The following is a 15,212-nucleotide window of genomic DNA, read 5'->3' as shown; positions in this document are numbered from 1 at the left end:
CATCAGCCACACAGCGAGTGCATCATTTTATCAGGATTGATGCGGTACAAGCAAAAACCCTGGACTGGTTTCGACATAGAGTGTCTCATCAGCAGAGTCAGACTCGTTTGAATCGATGCTGGTAAATTTCCAGATGTTATAGACAATGACACTCTCCTTGGGATATTGGTTCTAGTTTGATCCAAGCTTGATTGCTGATGAGATTATAATGATTTTTTTTGTGTTCAATACAAATATTGTTTACTTAAAAGTCCTTCAGCTGCAGTTCACATAAGCCTGCCTACATGAGTGGCAATCCTTTCAGTACCATTTTGTATAATTTGCAGTTGTATAGCAGTGGCACGTGTATTGCAGCTCCAAGCATCACCACAAGATCACTGGGATGGAGAACATTTTAAAAGTAACATAAACTAGCTTCTTCGGAAAAATTAAGCCATCCTTCAGTGTTACCCTTGCGAGACAGAAATTAAGCAATTACTTGCTGTTCCGATTGCATTACTACCTAACATCGATATCGTGGTTCAGTATAATTTCTACAGCTAACTCAGAACTAACAAACGAAATGGGCACCGCTCCCCACTCTCATTTTACCACAGAGACACTTTGACTTGAAAAAATCGATGCACTCCATTACATTGGTGTGCTTGGTATGCAGAGACCAAAGCTTCAAAGTAACTTCATCACAGCATTAGATTTGTAAAGTATTTTTTGTTGCCATCTCATTATCCCAACATTGTATCCTTATTAATGTCTTGTTTCGTGCGATGCAGACGATGAATCGCAGGCATATGGGTTTCCCATGAGTGACCATCTCAAGTCGCTTCACTGCACAATTGGAAGGAACGCGCGCATGTCTGCCTGCCTGGTAAGGGAGGCACGGTGTTTATTGCATACAGTACGATGTGGGTTTACCCACACCCCTTAGGAGCAAAGTGCAATGTGTGCATATGGCTCAGGTAGTGTGCTTGTATCAGTAGTTACCATTCATCTCCCACCCCCCACCTGCGTAACATAAGCATGTGTTGCTTATACCCGAACTGGGCCGGTTATGAAGTTTGCTTATAACCAGCGTCCACTGTATTGTGATGTTGGATCTGAAGCATTCAATAACACCGCGTTCAGCGAGGTTTTCCTGTAGCACAGATGGCCAGGCCTTGTGTGGTTCATGGGTCAGTCCTATTGAGTAGGTGTCTAGCTGAGTTCACTATTCTCATTCTGGTCGGACAAAGGTGTGTCTTAAGTCACGTGTTTGTTTGCATTGTCCAGTTTGCATCAGATACTGATACAATAAACTTGTGCTCAGAATGTACATCAGCTCTACAACACTGACTGATGTTAACCAACCTACAACTCAACCCCTCAAATTCCAAGACCATGGTTCCTTGCAACTCGTCAGACGTTATAATGCCTGAACGTGCCAGTTTGCATCATCGTGGAGGGCAGTTCCTCATGTTTAGTTTAATTTTCTTAGTGTCATCCGTGCATCGATGTAACCTTTTTGCTAAATATAGCATATTATATGTCTTGGATTGATTCTTTGATTGGTTTAGATAAGGGTTGGTTATCTGGATGTACTGTATACATTTGAAAAGTAGCAAATTCAAATCCTGATTATTGCCAACCCAACCCCATCATCCCTGTCAGTGCAGTAAAATAAGTATCACTTTGTGTGATGTTAACTGTATTTGTCCTTTGAAGAGAGTGGCCCCCAACCGTACAAATGGTGGAATTTCCACCTCTGGCTTGTGGCTGTTAACGTAGTTAAGCACGCCCCCGCGCTCGTGTAGCGTGGAGATGATTCCACTTTTGTCTCATACGAATTGCAACCTCGCTCGAGAGTAGAACACAAACGTGTTTGTCCTAAACTGTGCACCAATGCGCAATAAGTGACAGCTATTTATAGGAAGAATGACGGCAACACTTCCATTGAACACTTTCTAGGTAAGTTTTATTTATGTCACGTGGTGTAATTAAAACAATTCTGCTGATTCAGAGGCTTGGCAGTAATTTCTGCCATTTTGTATGCGTTTGCCCTGCATATTATCACGCTGGTGCATTGGACACAATGCCACATGCGTCATACATGATGCCTGAGCGGCGCTGATATGGCTTCTGTAAATGCTGTGTAGCAGTTAATCAGGACACTGACTGCGCAAGGAGAGTTAGTGGAGGCAAAATATCCACAAAAGTGGATTGCCAAATCTAAATGTGTGCATGTGCCTCGAGATATATAACTATGCCTAACCCAATTACAGAGATGACCATTGTTACCCCTGTAGAATATAGGAGCAAGTGCTATCATTGAGGTTATGTTAAAGCAGACACAAAACATAATGGGGTGGTATGACCAGCACCATGCTTGCTCTGGGGGATGGTGTGACCAGCACCACGTTTACAAAGAAGGTTCTTGTTTATAACATGGGGCAGTTTACCAGCATTGAATCGAGAAAGCCTGACTCAGCTGACGAGACGCTTGTGTGTCAAAACCGATCCAGAGCTTGCGTGTAGTGAATCAATACTGTTGGTGCTATGCAATGGATAGACAAAGGCAGCAGATGTGCATCGCTTAATTATCAGGTACTCATTTTGTTCCGAATTAAACGAGGTCAATCTAAGGATGACATCCAGATGCTATTCCTTGCCGATGTTGTGCCTAAACAAAAGTTGACTCGGGTCCTCGGGACTGTAGGGTAGCGGGCTGACCACCAGAAAGTGATCTTCCAGAGCTACTAAATGAATTCTGCTATACCGATTGCATGTACACGAAGGGTGACCTGAAAGCACTCACAAATGAATGGTATTATTTGTGTTTGTTCACACGTCACCACATTGGTAAATGAGGTCATTTTCACAGATAAACACGATGAATAGGATCTGCCTCTACATAGAATCGGATAACACAGCGATCACTGTATTCGTATCTTCATTTCAACTGCAATTGTCTCGAACGTTTCCGGTTTCCATGGTCATCATTGCGAATGTTGTGGTTTTGTTTTCAGGCACCCGAACGAGTTACTTCTGGAAAGGGGGTACGATTTCATGTCTTTCTATTTGAGCTTTTATGAATACTGAATTAAGTAGAGGTTACGTTTCGTATAACACTAGGATGCATAAATGACCACATGCGTCAAAGCTAGCCGACTGCTAATTGTGGTAATTGTCTAAACACTGGTATGGGAAAGCACTCACCCCCATGTGCTCAAGGGAAAGCTGATTCAATTTCGCTCTTTGGTTGTTCCCCAACCGTGGTTGTTATAACCACGGTTGGGGAACAACTCAGCACATCACTCCTCCAAGGTCAATGAAATGAGTTTAACTTTGTGGGTAGTTTACAGTGGTTGTCTTATGGAGAGAATGAATCATATTATATGAATGTGAGGATTTCACCACTGACACATGGCTACCAACAGAAATGAGAGCCACCCCATGTGCATTTGAATGTGGGAGCATTTTGACTTGTCTTTTGACAGGAACCGAATGACAGAGTGTAACAATGCAAAGTGACAGTGGCATCTTCCCCAACATCATTTGATCCAGTTGAGTTTTATTTATGGGAGTATCTACAAAGGCCGTATTTTTGTAATTCATTCAAACATTCTAATTATGAGTTAGGATACATTTCTAGTGATCATCATTCATGCTTTCCATTCAGTGGTTTGATGTATAGAATAGTGTATAATTGGTAGGGCATATAAAATAGATGCAATGCACATGAGATTGTACAATCCAAAGTGACAGTGCAACATGTAAATAATCTGCGGCAAACATTCACGTCAGCATTATTGGATGTGACAGTTGCGTTGAGTGTAACTTTATCACCTCTTAAATTGAATGTAAAATGATAGATGATAGTTTACAGCAATCTTGTCAGGGGAAAATTAAATGGATCCAACTTTGCAAATTTCAAATTAACATCGCGATAGGAGAGAATACAGACCATCAGATAATTATTGAAGATGCAAATGCACATTTGATCGCAGTGTCACTATGTACTGCTGAATCCAACATTCAGGTTATGTTGAATCTGCACATTAGTCTTTCATTGCACACAGCAAAATGACTCCAGCAGTTAATGCTTTGAAACCTGTTGTTAAATTCCTTTACGTGACCAATACGTGATTGTAACTGGCTTTGAAAGCAGCTGTCAGCACACCTAAGTGTTTGATTATAAAATCCGGATGAAGCTATGTGGGCAACTTATGCACTTTAACTACTTTTGCTAGACCACGTTAAGATGTTTGCAATTAATAATGTGCATGTTATTAGCAAACTATAATGGACAATAAAACCCTACATTTTGCTATTTTGTCCAGCTTTTTACAGAATGTAATTCAGTATTTCTTTTAATAACATGTGTTCAGTTCCATTTTATTTGGTGACGTGGGTGAGTAAGATTTAGCGAAAGGCTGCTTTGCAAGAGAGACCTGCGGAGTACTGTATTAGAGATAGCACGGCGTAAGCATACAGAACCACAGTGATTCAAAATACCAAACAACAATAATTAGTCATGATAAAGTTTTTTCATTTAGGTTAGAGCGCGTAAATATAAAAAAAAACTTTTATATGAATAATATTGGTTGTGAAAGCCTACATGTTAAACAATAGTAAAACAAATACAGAACAACAATAAAAAAAATTAACACAAGGGAGGTGCTTCAACATTCAAAGGTATACAATTGAGGGCATCACTTTACAGGACATGAGGAACAGCAATGAAAAACATCTAAGAATAAAAATATTGAGTTAGGCAGAGCATGCGAAGCACGTGCGCGTAAGTGGGTATACTAAATAAAGTAAGAAGCGTTAATAGTCTGAGGGGCGCACTTATTCTTTTCGGCAGTAAATTGCTCGATTGTGTGAAAATAACATACAGCAATTGCAGTCTCAAGAAGTTAACAGTATATGATAAAAGAGGAAAAGACGAATACAGTTTTGTGTTGTGCGTTATTGTTAAACTAATTTATTGTTCCTTTTTTGGCAGTTGCTCACTGAGTCACTGTTCTATCGAGCAGTGCTGCAGGTGCTCGTTGAAGACCATTATGGGAGCCTCAGCAGGTAGAATTATCACTGCTCACAACAGTGCGTGCTCAGCTCCCACGACCAAACTACAAGACGGTCAACACATCGCGCGCTTTCAATTGCACTTCTTCGGCCGTTTGGAACGCTCTTTCTTCCGATATTAGGAAGTCTATATTTAAACTCATTTCTCTTGGTCTGTTTGTTGTTTTTCGTTTATTGTCTTTCCCCTGTACCTCCGATTAGCATGGTTGGCTACGAACGGTGTGAAAGAAGTTCACCATACATACATCGTGATTTGCTAAGAAAGCACGAGTTGAAAATGTGGTTAGGTGGTTTATAGGGATAATTCCAATGTCAGAGTATGTAGCTGGCACTTTTGAGATCCTGGCCTTGAACAGACATAGTATATTAAATATATGTGACGCACTTTTAGTGGTTTGAACATATACAATTTATGTGCATCCACCAAAATTGGTTTACGTTTATGAACATCCTAGCCATGGCTTATTGGTACACTTACTGATGTTTTATGTTCTTTACACGTGTTGTTAGGAGTACATTTTTGAGAAATTGGATGAAAGGTTCAAACGTGTTTGTCATCACTGATCCCTCTAGCACCAAGCGTGTGGGCAAGACGTACGCAAAGTCCACCTCATTCCTGGACTACACCAGAAAGGCGCTGCAGAAGTTGGAATTGGATGACTCAAAGGTTGGTCAATGTGCATCACTCACATTTAAGAATCGGTGCGGATTTAATGGTTAGCACACTTGCACTGGACATTCCATATCCCCAGTACGGCGGTTGAAAGTGTGGGCAAGCTTTTTAAATCCACCCACCTCTGTTCTCCCAGCAGTACACGTGGTTACACCAGTTGCTTGGCAGGCCGTGTGTAATGGGGTAAAGTGTGGGTACTCCCATCTCTTTCAATATGTCTGCTCAGTGTGGAAGAGGTGGACAAATACCATCTAGGTTTTTCTAGAGCAATGGTTCTCAAACTTTTTCTGCTACTGTACCCCTATTTGAAATTTGTTTCAACCAAATATACCCCCTTGCCTGACCCAACATGGTTCTGAGCAATCAATGTATTAATAACGAACATCAATATTTTAACCAATTGCCAATTTTGTGAAGTATCCTAACAAGCAAGCAAATTAAAAAAAGTTAACGGACGCTCTGCCACGCGTAATGTAATTTGTTCGCGCTCGCTGGTTACTTTTGGAAACCATATTGTTTATGATCAATGAGTTTAGAAAGGTATTTTATATAGTTATCGGTTACCATGTGGATTTCAACTTTATTGTAGTTATTTTATATTGACAGATCCATATCATATTCATACTCTATTCACCAATGTCTCGTGTATGATATTTATTTCACACATTCATAAATCAACTCGTGTACAAACCTGGGACATTTCCACGTGTACCCCCAGGGGTTCGTTGACCTCGGTTTGAGAACCACTGCTCTTGAGCTTCCTCTAGTGGTGGCACTTTGGCCAGCAGTGGCATGAGCAAGTAAGTGCAGGGGGCTACACCTTGCCTCGATATGATAAGCATCTGAAAGAATTGTCCTCAGAAATGTTCTACTTATGCCATATAACAGCTCGTGCACTGCCTTTCTCAAAGGTATTCCTAAGTCTGAAATGTGTCAATCATGTGTGTGTGTGTGCTTGTCTTGCTTTGTACAATATAACAATGTGACTTTGCCTGTTATCATATTCTCAGTTGAGTGATGCTGACATTCAAGATTACTACAGCAAATTCCTCCCTCGCTTGCCAGAGATGGAGGCCTTTAACATGGTAGGGTGACGCACCCTGTTTGTCAGGCCACAATTCACAGTTTAAATTTCGATTTAAAGCTTCCATTACTGCAGGGATTCATATTCTTGGTTCTTTCGGTAAAGTCACGTAAAAGGGAAATAATAAAATAATAAAAATATAAAACAATTGTTTTATTTTGATTATTTTATTAATGAAACTAAAACAATTGTTTTATTTTTATTTTATAAAAATGTGTTTTATTTGTATTATTTTATTATTTCCCTTCTATTATTTCCCTTCTACGTGACTTTACCAAAAGAACCAAGAATATACTTCAGAGTTTGGTCACATTCGTAAAACACGTGGACTTGGAACTGCTTCTTCCTGTACAATTGTGCACTGATTTACGTGCATTTTTTCTCTCCTCTGTGAACAGCTCAAGGTGATTCTTGCTCCTTGCATTGAGGGCATCATCCTAATGGACAGACTGTGCTTTCTCTTGGAACAGGTACAGGACTGAACCAAAAGTAAAGTTAGTTTGGGTTAATAACAGCATTCATTGGAAAGCAATCACTACCGTTTATTTTCATTTGCATTTGTTAAACCATAACCACAATATTCTGTTTTCTAAACGCCTTGGCCACTCTACATTGTATGAACGTGCACCTAGCCTGGCACAGGCAGAGTATTTACAACTACCATCTCGTGCTAAAAGGTGGTTATCAATATATATGTCTTCTTGGTGGTGGTAAAGGCTATGACCTAATTGCTCAGAATGTGCCCGACCTCACCAGACCTTGGAGGCTAAGCAGGTTTGAGCCTGGATAGTGCTTGGAAGGGTAAACATAGAGCACAACAGTGAGGTAGTAGGTGTTGTGGGCAGTACGGCTACTCCTCCCCCCACCTTCACCAACCGGCACTAACCATGGTGAAGTACGGTCAAATAACCCTCACTGCCTGAACAGATTGGTGGAGGTTCTTGTCCAGATGTGACATGACAAATGGGCTGTAAATGGTGTACATGGTGCTAAGACTATACTACTATTTACAGCACAAGTGCCATGGATTCAATGCGTACCGTTAACAATTACATATCTGTCTTGCACAGTCCTCGACGAGGTTTACTAAGCCTCACATTGGTATCTGAAGCAGTTATATCAACACCTGCACTGGGGATTTAATGGCTACATGTTGTCTTCTGCAGCAGCTGCATACCTTAAGAGCACCTGCCCCATCATTCTAAAAGTCAGCCGCATGTGTATTGTGTGTGTTACGTGGCTAACTGGAACAGTGGGCTAATAATGCCCTTGTCAGGGCATTAGACCACAGACATATTTGGCTTGGATTCATTTCAGCCACCTACGATTTCGACCAGAAGCATGCTGGTATTTTCAGCCCTGTCGGCAAGTGCACAAATGTGTGAATGTTTTGTCTCGTTCAGTTATAACAGCTGTAATTTGCAAACATTATGCATACTCTGCCCATCAGGAGCAGAGAAAGGACCCAGATTCGTGTTGCAGAGCATCATGGTTCAATTCTAGTGGCCACCCTGGTTATTACTGCAGGTGTTAACCATTACAAATAATTTTCGATTTAAAGCTTTCGTGACTGCAGGGATTCATCTTCTTGGTTCTTTCGGTAAAGTCACGTAGAAGGGAAGTAATAAAATAATAAAAATAAAACATAATAAAATCAAATAATTCTCACGACGTTTCGGCTACAACGCAAGCAGCCGTCTTCAGGTGAAGAATGAGACACTGCCAAGCTAGGAGCTTATATATAAGCTGAGTTGGAGGTGGAAGAAGAAGAGAGCCTTAACAAAATAATGTGCATATCAAGAGGAATTTAGCATATTCATGGAAAATGCGTAGGAGGTGGGCGGGGGGGTTTCAAAGTCATATTATGCCCATGCATTATGCAGGATCAGCAGCACCAAAGGGAGGGGGGTACCATTAACAAAGGGAGGGCATGTTAATAGTATGTAGAAGCAATGAAACATGTGAATGGGAAAACGGTGGCAGGAGATCCGCAGCGGAGCAAATAATGCATTCCCTGTGGAGAACACAAGATACACAGTTAATGCCAGTGAGTGGACTGCGGTTTGAAAGTCACCATAAACGTGAACAACAATCAGTTAAGATCCGAAGTGGTTTATTACGTCCTTCCAATGATTGCTGAGCCAGAATCCATCTTCTCGGTTGAAATTGTCTCTGTGTTTGTATATGTGGATCGCCTCATGAACGAATCTCTCATGGTAGCCAGATGGCTTGCAGAAAACCTCTGTCTTGGAGAAGTCAATGTCATGTGAACCCACTGAATTGTAACAGTGATCTGCCACGGCTGAGGTGTTTGTCCTACCGTGTTTCAGGTCAGCTTTATGTTCACGGATGCGGTCCGAGACATTGACTTCTCCAAGACAGAGGTTCTCTGCAAGCCATCTGGCTACCATATTTTTTTGTGGTAATAAAATAAGCACCACCTTGCGTAATATCAATTGTAGGTTGCCAATTGATAAACCAGCCTGCCATAGGAATGTGGTATGTCCACCTCTGGTTCAGGCCTGTTAATGGAGATGAGCACTGCTCCATGCTTTTTGAGCCTCGGAGATTAATTGACTTTTGAACTTTTGTGCAATATTGTTGACATGCAACCAGCCACTCTAGAAAAACTTGAATGCACCGTTCAGTGGTGAAGAATGACACGTGAAGCAGTCGGCAGGAGGAAATTCAAACAGCCACATACATTGCGAAAAACATAAATAGACAACTTACCGAAGAGCAAATGAATAACATTAAGAAGCTGACGCTATATTTATATCTGTGCAGCTTTGTTATATGTTGCCATGAGCTGTTGCGATACGAGAAAAGTGCAATGTGTACGTGGAATACTTTTTTATCTGCTCGTGCGTTTGCAGGATTGTGTAAGCCAAGCAGCCCTGGTGCAGATGTTCCATCCGCTGACATCACCTCGCTGCTATGCACTCGTCGCTACCAGGCGGTGATATGACCTGTCCTTGGATCGATGGCAGTGGGCCGACCAATGCCCTCACAGCAATATTTATAGTGAATGCATCAGCATATCGTAATGGACAAGCTACAACCTTGTTTTTATACATATTTATTTTATACACTTTTGTCTGGAACAAGTGCTTTTACTCATGAATTACCGCAGTGAAACGAATGTAATTGCTGTGTATAATGACCATCTTGTATGTTTATTTGTACAATTCTAAAGTTGTATGGTATTGCTTCGGAATGATTATTTTTAACATTTGAGGCACCAGGCTTGATGGAAGAAACCTATGTAAAGTATTTTATAATAATATTGTAAAATAAATATTTTATATCTATAGCTGCGTCTAAAGATGTTATATTGTGTACATGTTTTGCACTCGTACAACATACTACGTGGTTTAGTACGTGTAGGCTAAGGGAAGTATATAGGGGCAATTGCTCAACATTTAGCCCAGAAAACAGCAGCACTGGGGAGACAAAGGCGGCCAAACATGGTGTTGGTCACCCACCCCATCAAATATAAATTGGCTCTTGCCTTGTGGTGGTTACTGTGGCATGCACTGTCAATTAAAATATTCACACTTACAAACCAAAGTTTTGGTTCTAGATTTGAAGCTTTCGTGACTGCAAGGATTCATACTCTTTGTTTTTTTGGGCAAAGTCACATAGGTAAAAATAAAATAAATGGAAACAACTAAATTAAATCACGACGTTTCGGGCGCAACACAAGCGTCCGTCATCAGGTGGCGGACGCTTGTGTTGCGCTCGAAACGTGATTTAATTTTGTTGTTTTCATTTTTTTTACCTACGTGACTTTACCGAAAAAAAGAGTATAAAAAGTTCTGGTACCCACTATTGGTCAGCAGGTGTCACCAAAGATCTGCAGTCTGGTTTGTTTTGACACTAAACAGTGTTGACTGACTTTTCACACAAATATTATTTCACAACCACGAGGTTATACGCGTGGTTATTTGAATCATGTTTACTGAACATTTCTTTTTTTGCTTTGCTTTGTACAGAACATTTCACCCCATAGTGTCAGTGTAATTTCAGTGATGTAAAAATGTGATTCAGTTTATGTGTCCATGCATTACATTCATGACAGAATATTAAGTCCATCTATCGTACCTGCAACTGTGTGAAGATTTCACATTGTTCCAGTTGCCTTTATCACTAATTCATACGAGTGATTGCTTTATTAAAGTATTCCTAATCTCTTAAATCAATCATGGTGTGAGAACAATTTGTAATTGTACTTCTAATATAGGATAGTTTTGGTTGCATGCTGGTTTTCAAAATTGTTAATTTATTGCACTGGCAAAAACTTCTCTTGCTCTTGCGATCAGTGTAAAAGGATGTTAACATCCACTGCAAATAACAAGACCTCTTGGTCATTACATAGAATACACGGGGCACTTTGTTTTATGTATTTTTGTTACCAAACATAGAATTTTATTAGACGAATATGCATGTAATGTCCCTGCCTCCTGTCGGCTGAAATTTCTCAGGAACAAATCGTCCAGGATAAGAGAAAAGTTTGTACTATGTTTTAAATGAATTTTCAGAGAATAGAAATGAAGTTCTCAGAAGCCATTTTCTCTATGAATCAAAGATTGCCTGCAATGTGCTCCCAATCAAAGAGAATAATGCCTCAATTCCTGCTCCCTGGGTTGTCGCTCTGACCTCTGCTCAAGTCTACGCTGTGATTGGTTCCACATAACTCTTGGCGCCAGAGTCTTGCCTTCATGTACCACACTGTGCTGTGTCTACAAGGCTCCATGTGTAGTGTCACACCCACGGAGGGCATCGAGGTGACCTTGTCTCATTTTTAGTTGTGGGCTTCTCATTTCAATCGAAATGACAGTCTTAATGTATTCTGACCCATTGGGTGAGAAACACGTTGCAACGAGGAATACGTTTCAGATTTCGTTTGTTTTTTAAAATATATTCTTACATTTTTAGGCCTAGTATCAAAATGTATGTTCTTGTTCTGATTGACTACATTTATATATTGCACTAAATATAAACATTTTCATAATTTTGCAATGTTAATTGTTGAATTTTAAGTTTACCATGAAGTTCCATCGGTAAAACAATCATTTTTTACACTATGGGAACCTCATTTGCCAGTAAAAATATGATAATTGTTTTTTTTTACCCTTCTATCTGGCAACAAAACTGACACCTTTTTACGCCTTTTGGCGTCATCTGGTCCAACCCATGTGAAACTAGGCTCTAAGGAAAGTTGTCTCGGGTGTGGACCAATCAACTTCAAGGACAGTGGACATTATCAGAGTTATGTCTATTGTTTGTATTATGACTGCAGGTATTGCGGTCTATGCAAACATGACTCCTTGTAAAAAGGTGTCAGTTTTGTTGCCAGATAGAAGGGTAAAAAAAAACAATAATCATTTTTTAGTTTTTTATTTACAAGCGTTTGAATGTAAAGGTGACGTTACATAAACAAGGATGTCACGTGGCTGCAATTTTGGTGAGCAAAATGTGGATGTGATGTCACCCAAGTGATGTGGCATTTTTGGATCCAAAACAATTAGATTATCTGAAATTATATCCAGGCCTGATTTTCATATATTTTCAGATTAATCTGAAAACTGTGTTTCGTGTGAAATGTCTGGAAGTGTTATATGACAAAATGCAAACTCGCTGACGCAACTTCATAATAGCATTGTGTAAAATAGCTAGACTAATCCTTCATGCCTTCTTTGTTCCGACGATAGTCATAGCCAAACATTTTAACCTACAGCAGATGTTTACCATGATCTTCAAGAGGTTTTGTTGATCTGTGCTTGTACACAACTGTACATGCAGTCCCCTGTATTTACACGAGTATATTTATTTGAACAGGTGCTGTGGTAATCAGTGCATCTGACTCACTCCGGAAATTGGGACTTCAAAATCTGGTTGTGGGATACCTTTACCCATCAAGCTTCCATCACCATCAGCCATAATCTATCCACTGTTGGATGAAGGCCTTGCCAAGCCATTTCCATCTCTTACATTCCTGTAATGCAAAAATCCATACAGCATTGACATATGAGCTGATTGCAATGTTTCATTGATGGTTATGCTCGTAATGTTATTGCTGCTGCTGGTGGTGGTAATGATGGCGATGTATTGATGAGTGCTGGGTTATTCACTGTCGGGTCGACTAATTCTGTATTTAGCTACATGATATTGATGATAATGCTGGTGATTACAGTGATGATGGTGATGATGATGACGATAACGATTTGCTCCGCGTCATTGCCATGACAGCGATACCTCCCATGTGATCGTATGAACAGCAGTGACCTGGAAATTATGGCAATTCCAGTATCACTGTGATTCGTGGGCTTGACCTGACCCAAAATGACCCTAAAGTGGACGGGTATCATTCTTCCTATTACCTCCTATAGTCCGAGACGTTGCATGGATAAGAGAAGTGAGCCGGAAGTGGTGGAAAGTTCATGTGATTATTTATCCGTGTTTATCCATGCTTCTCCACTTGGATAACAAAAGTCAAATGCACAGGTAAACACGGATAATAGGATCCGCACTAATCACTGACCAAAATCAAATCGGATAAGGGGACATACATTGCACATTACCTTCCTTGTAAAGTGCATGTTTCATTGCACTTTTATCCGGGTTAAATATACATATACACTTTATATTTGTCACTCTTAAAACCACTGACGTAAATGTAACTGCCATAACAGTTTGTTCAGTGTAGAAAAGTCTTCAAACTCTTTAGTTGAAGGGTTTTTTATACATGATTTATGCCATCTAACACTTACTTTTAAATGCGTGACATTTCATGAACCTGCGAATAGTTGTATTAACATTGCGTTAGCTAATTCCACACCGAGTATAATGTTTAAGTGCCAAATTAGAGTAATATTTCTTAAATTAACTAACTAGTATATCTCTAGGTGCTTTGGTTTTTCAAAGAGGATGGCTTAAATTTGTGGCCAGTGTTCTAAATTTGTATTTGTTTCATAAATCGAAGAATCGCTCATGAATGTAATTCTCATCTGCAGCTGCTGAAATGTGAAAGGGTTATATCGAAACTTTACATTCTTACGTGTGCTGTTTTTGTTTGTCCTACACAAACTCATATAGACTTGAGAATTCTGGGATGGGAAAGCATCATGAAAACAGCAGCAGGGATTGTCTTTCAAGAAAAGCTCAAAGGTCAACAGGAATGTTTTCTAAGATATGTCATATGGACAGTTTAAGAGGCTGGCAGTGCAGCATTCCTCAAAATGTGATACTGGATTTATTGTTGTGGCCTCTGGGAATGAAGGCCAAGCAGTAGGGAGCTAATTCTGTTCAATATCACACGCTGCCTGCATGCCACAAAAATGCTTGCATTTTACCAAATAGTTCGCTGAAACTCTTTAGAGTGGGATATTGAAAATACAACGTTTTGCAAATATTTCCAAATATAGTTAGCCACAATATAAATGAATCGTAATCCTTATGAACATGTCACCATTAGCAACACAATACACTCATCCATCCCCTGGATGAAGTACTGGAATTGGTGTTAAACGATATGCTTGTGGACACGTAATCATAAATACAAATAAAACATTGATACCCATAAATAGGCCAACATGAAGATAAAGTGTACAGATTCATACTATCTCCTGTCTAGCATGTTAAACTGTCTCTGGGGTCCCATGAAATCATCCATGAAATCTGTTATGCCTTCCGACGTGCATATGTCCTTAGAAGTCATTTATTTTAAATATTTTATGAATGCTTACTTCCTTCTATGACGTGGATCAGAAACATGGGCATTGATGAAGAAAATGGAATCGCAGCTAAAAACCTATCCAAAGAACCGTGGATAATTATATGCTAAGAATTACTTTGAGAGACAAAATTATGAACGCATGGATCAGAGAACGCATGCAAGCTCGAGACATCACAATGTCAATAGAAGTTAAATTGCACAAGATATGTGATGGCTATAAACGATGGCGGCTGGTGGGCAAGAATAACAGTGGAGTGGCAGTCAAAGTGGGGAACGCACCTGAGGAAATGTCCAACCGGGCATAAAGCAGTAGATCGATCATGGCTGTTGACGATGCTGCATATTGCTGCTTTCTAAGCAGCATGAGATTACGTCGCGATTGTGTCACCGCCTTGGCCGAGAATATGTTTCGTTTATTGCTGGGTGTTTTTTTTAACACAAGTTTTGGACAACACTTTAATCAGTTTTACCTGTTTATCATAAGCTCTGAATAGTAGCGCAGCTTTATACAACATTTACATTTTCATTGGAATATCTTTTAAGAATATTCTTGACCACGCGCAACAGACAGATGGACAGAGTTAACGCATTGACACTTTCAACTTTAGTTGGAAAGCAAAAAAAAACAGATTCTGGGACAATTGTAATGACAAGTC

The 15,212-nt window shown here is 40.0% G+C and overlaps 1 protein-coding gene across 3 annotated transcripts in view; it reads left to right on the top strand.

Moving 5' to 3' along the window:
* The window catches only part of LOC144720219 (putative methyltransferase-like protein 25), a 34,357-nt gene extending 24,228 nt beyond the window's left edge, over positions 1–10,129 (top strand). For 2 of the 3 annotated variants that reach the window (XM_078596737.1, XM_078596736.1), the window contains 7 exons: positions 771–865; positions 3,000–3,029; positions 4,982–5,055; positions 5,635–5,728; positions 6,745–6,819; positions 7,217–7,288; positions 9,695–10,129. In XM_078596737.1, the coding sequence (XP_078452863.1) occupies positions 771–865; positions 3,000–3,029; positions 4,982–5,055; positions 5,635–5,728; positions 6,745–6,819; positions 7,217–7,288; positions 9,695–9,781 (527 nt within the window). In that variant the 3' untranslated portion in view covers positions 9,782–10,129. Of the gene's footprint in view, positions 1–770; positions 866–2,999; positions 3,030–3,470; positions 5,056–5,634; positions 5,729–6,744; positions 6,820–7,216; positions 7,289–9,694 lie in introns of those variants that run through there. The other variant, XR_013585734.1, reaches the window with a different exon arrangement.
* Positions 10,130–15,212: the final 5,083 nt, after the last annotated feature.

Source organism: Lampetra planeri, chromosome 8, assembly GCF_965212315.1.
Source record: "Lampetra planeri chromosome 8, kcLamPlan1.2.h2, whole genome shotgun sequence".
Classification (NCBI taxonomy): domain Eukaryota; kingdom Metazoa; phylum Chordata; class Hyperoartia; order Petromyzontiformes; family Petromyzontidae; genus Lampetra; species Lampetra planeri.
This window is presented reverse-complemented; position numbering and strand designations above follow the sequence as displayed.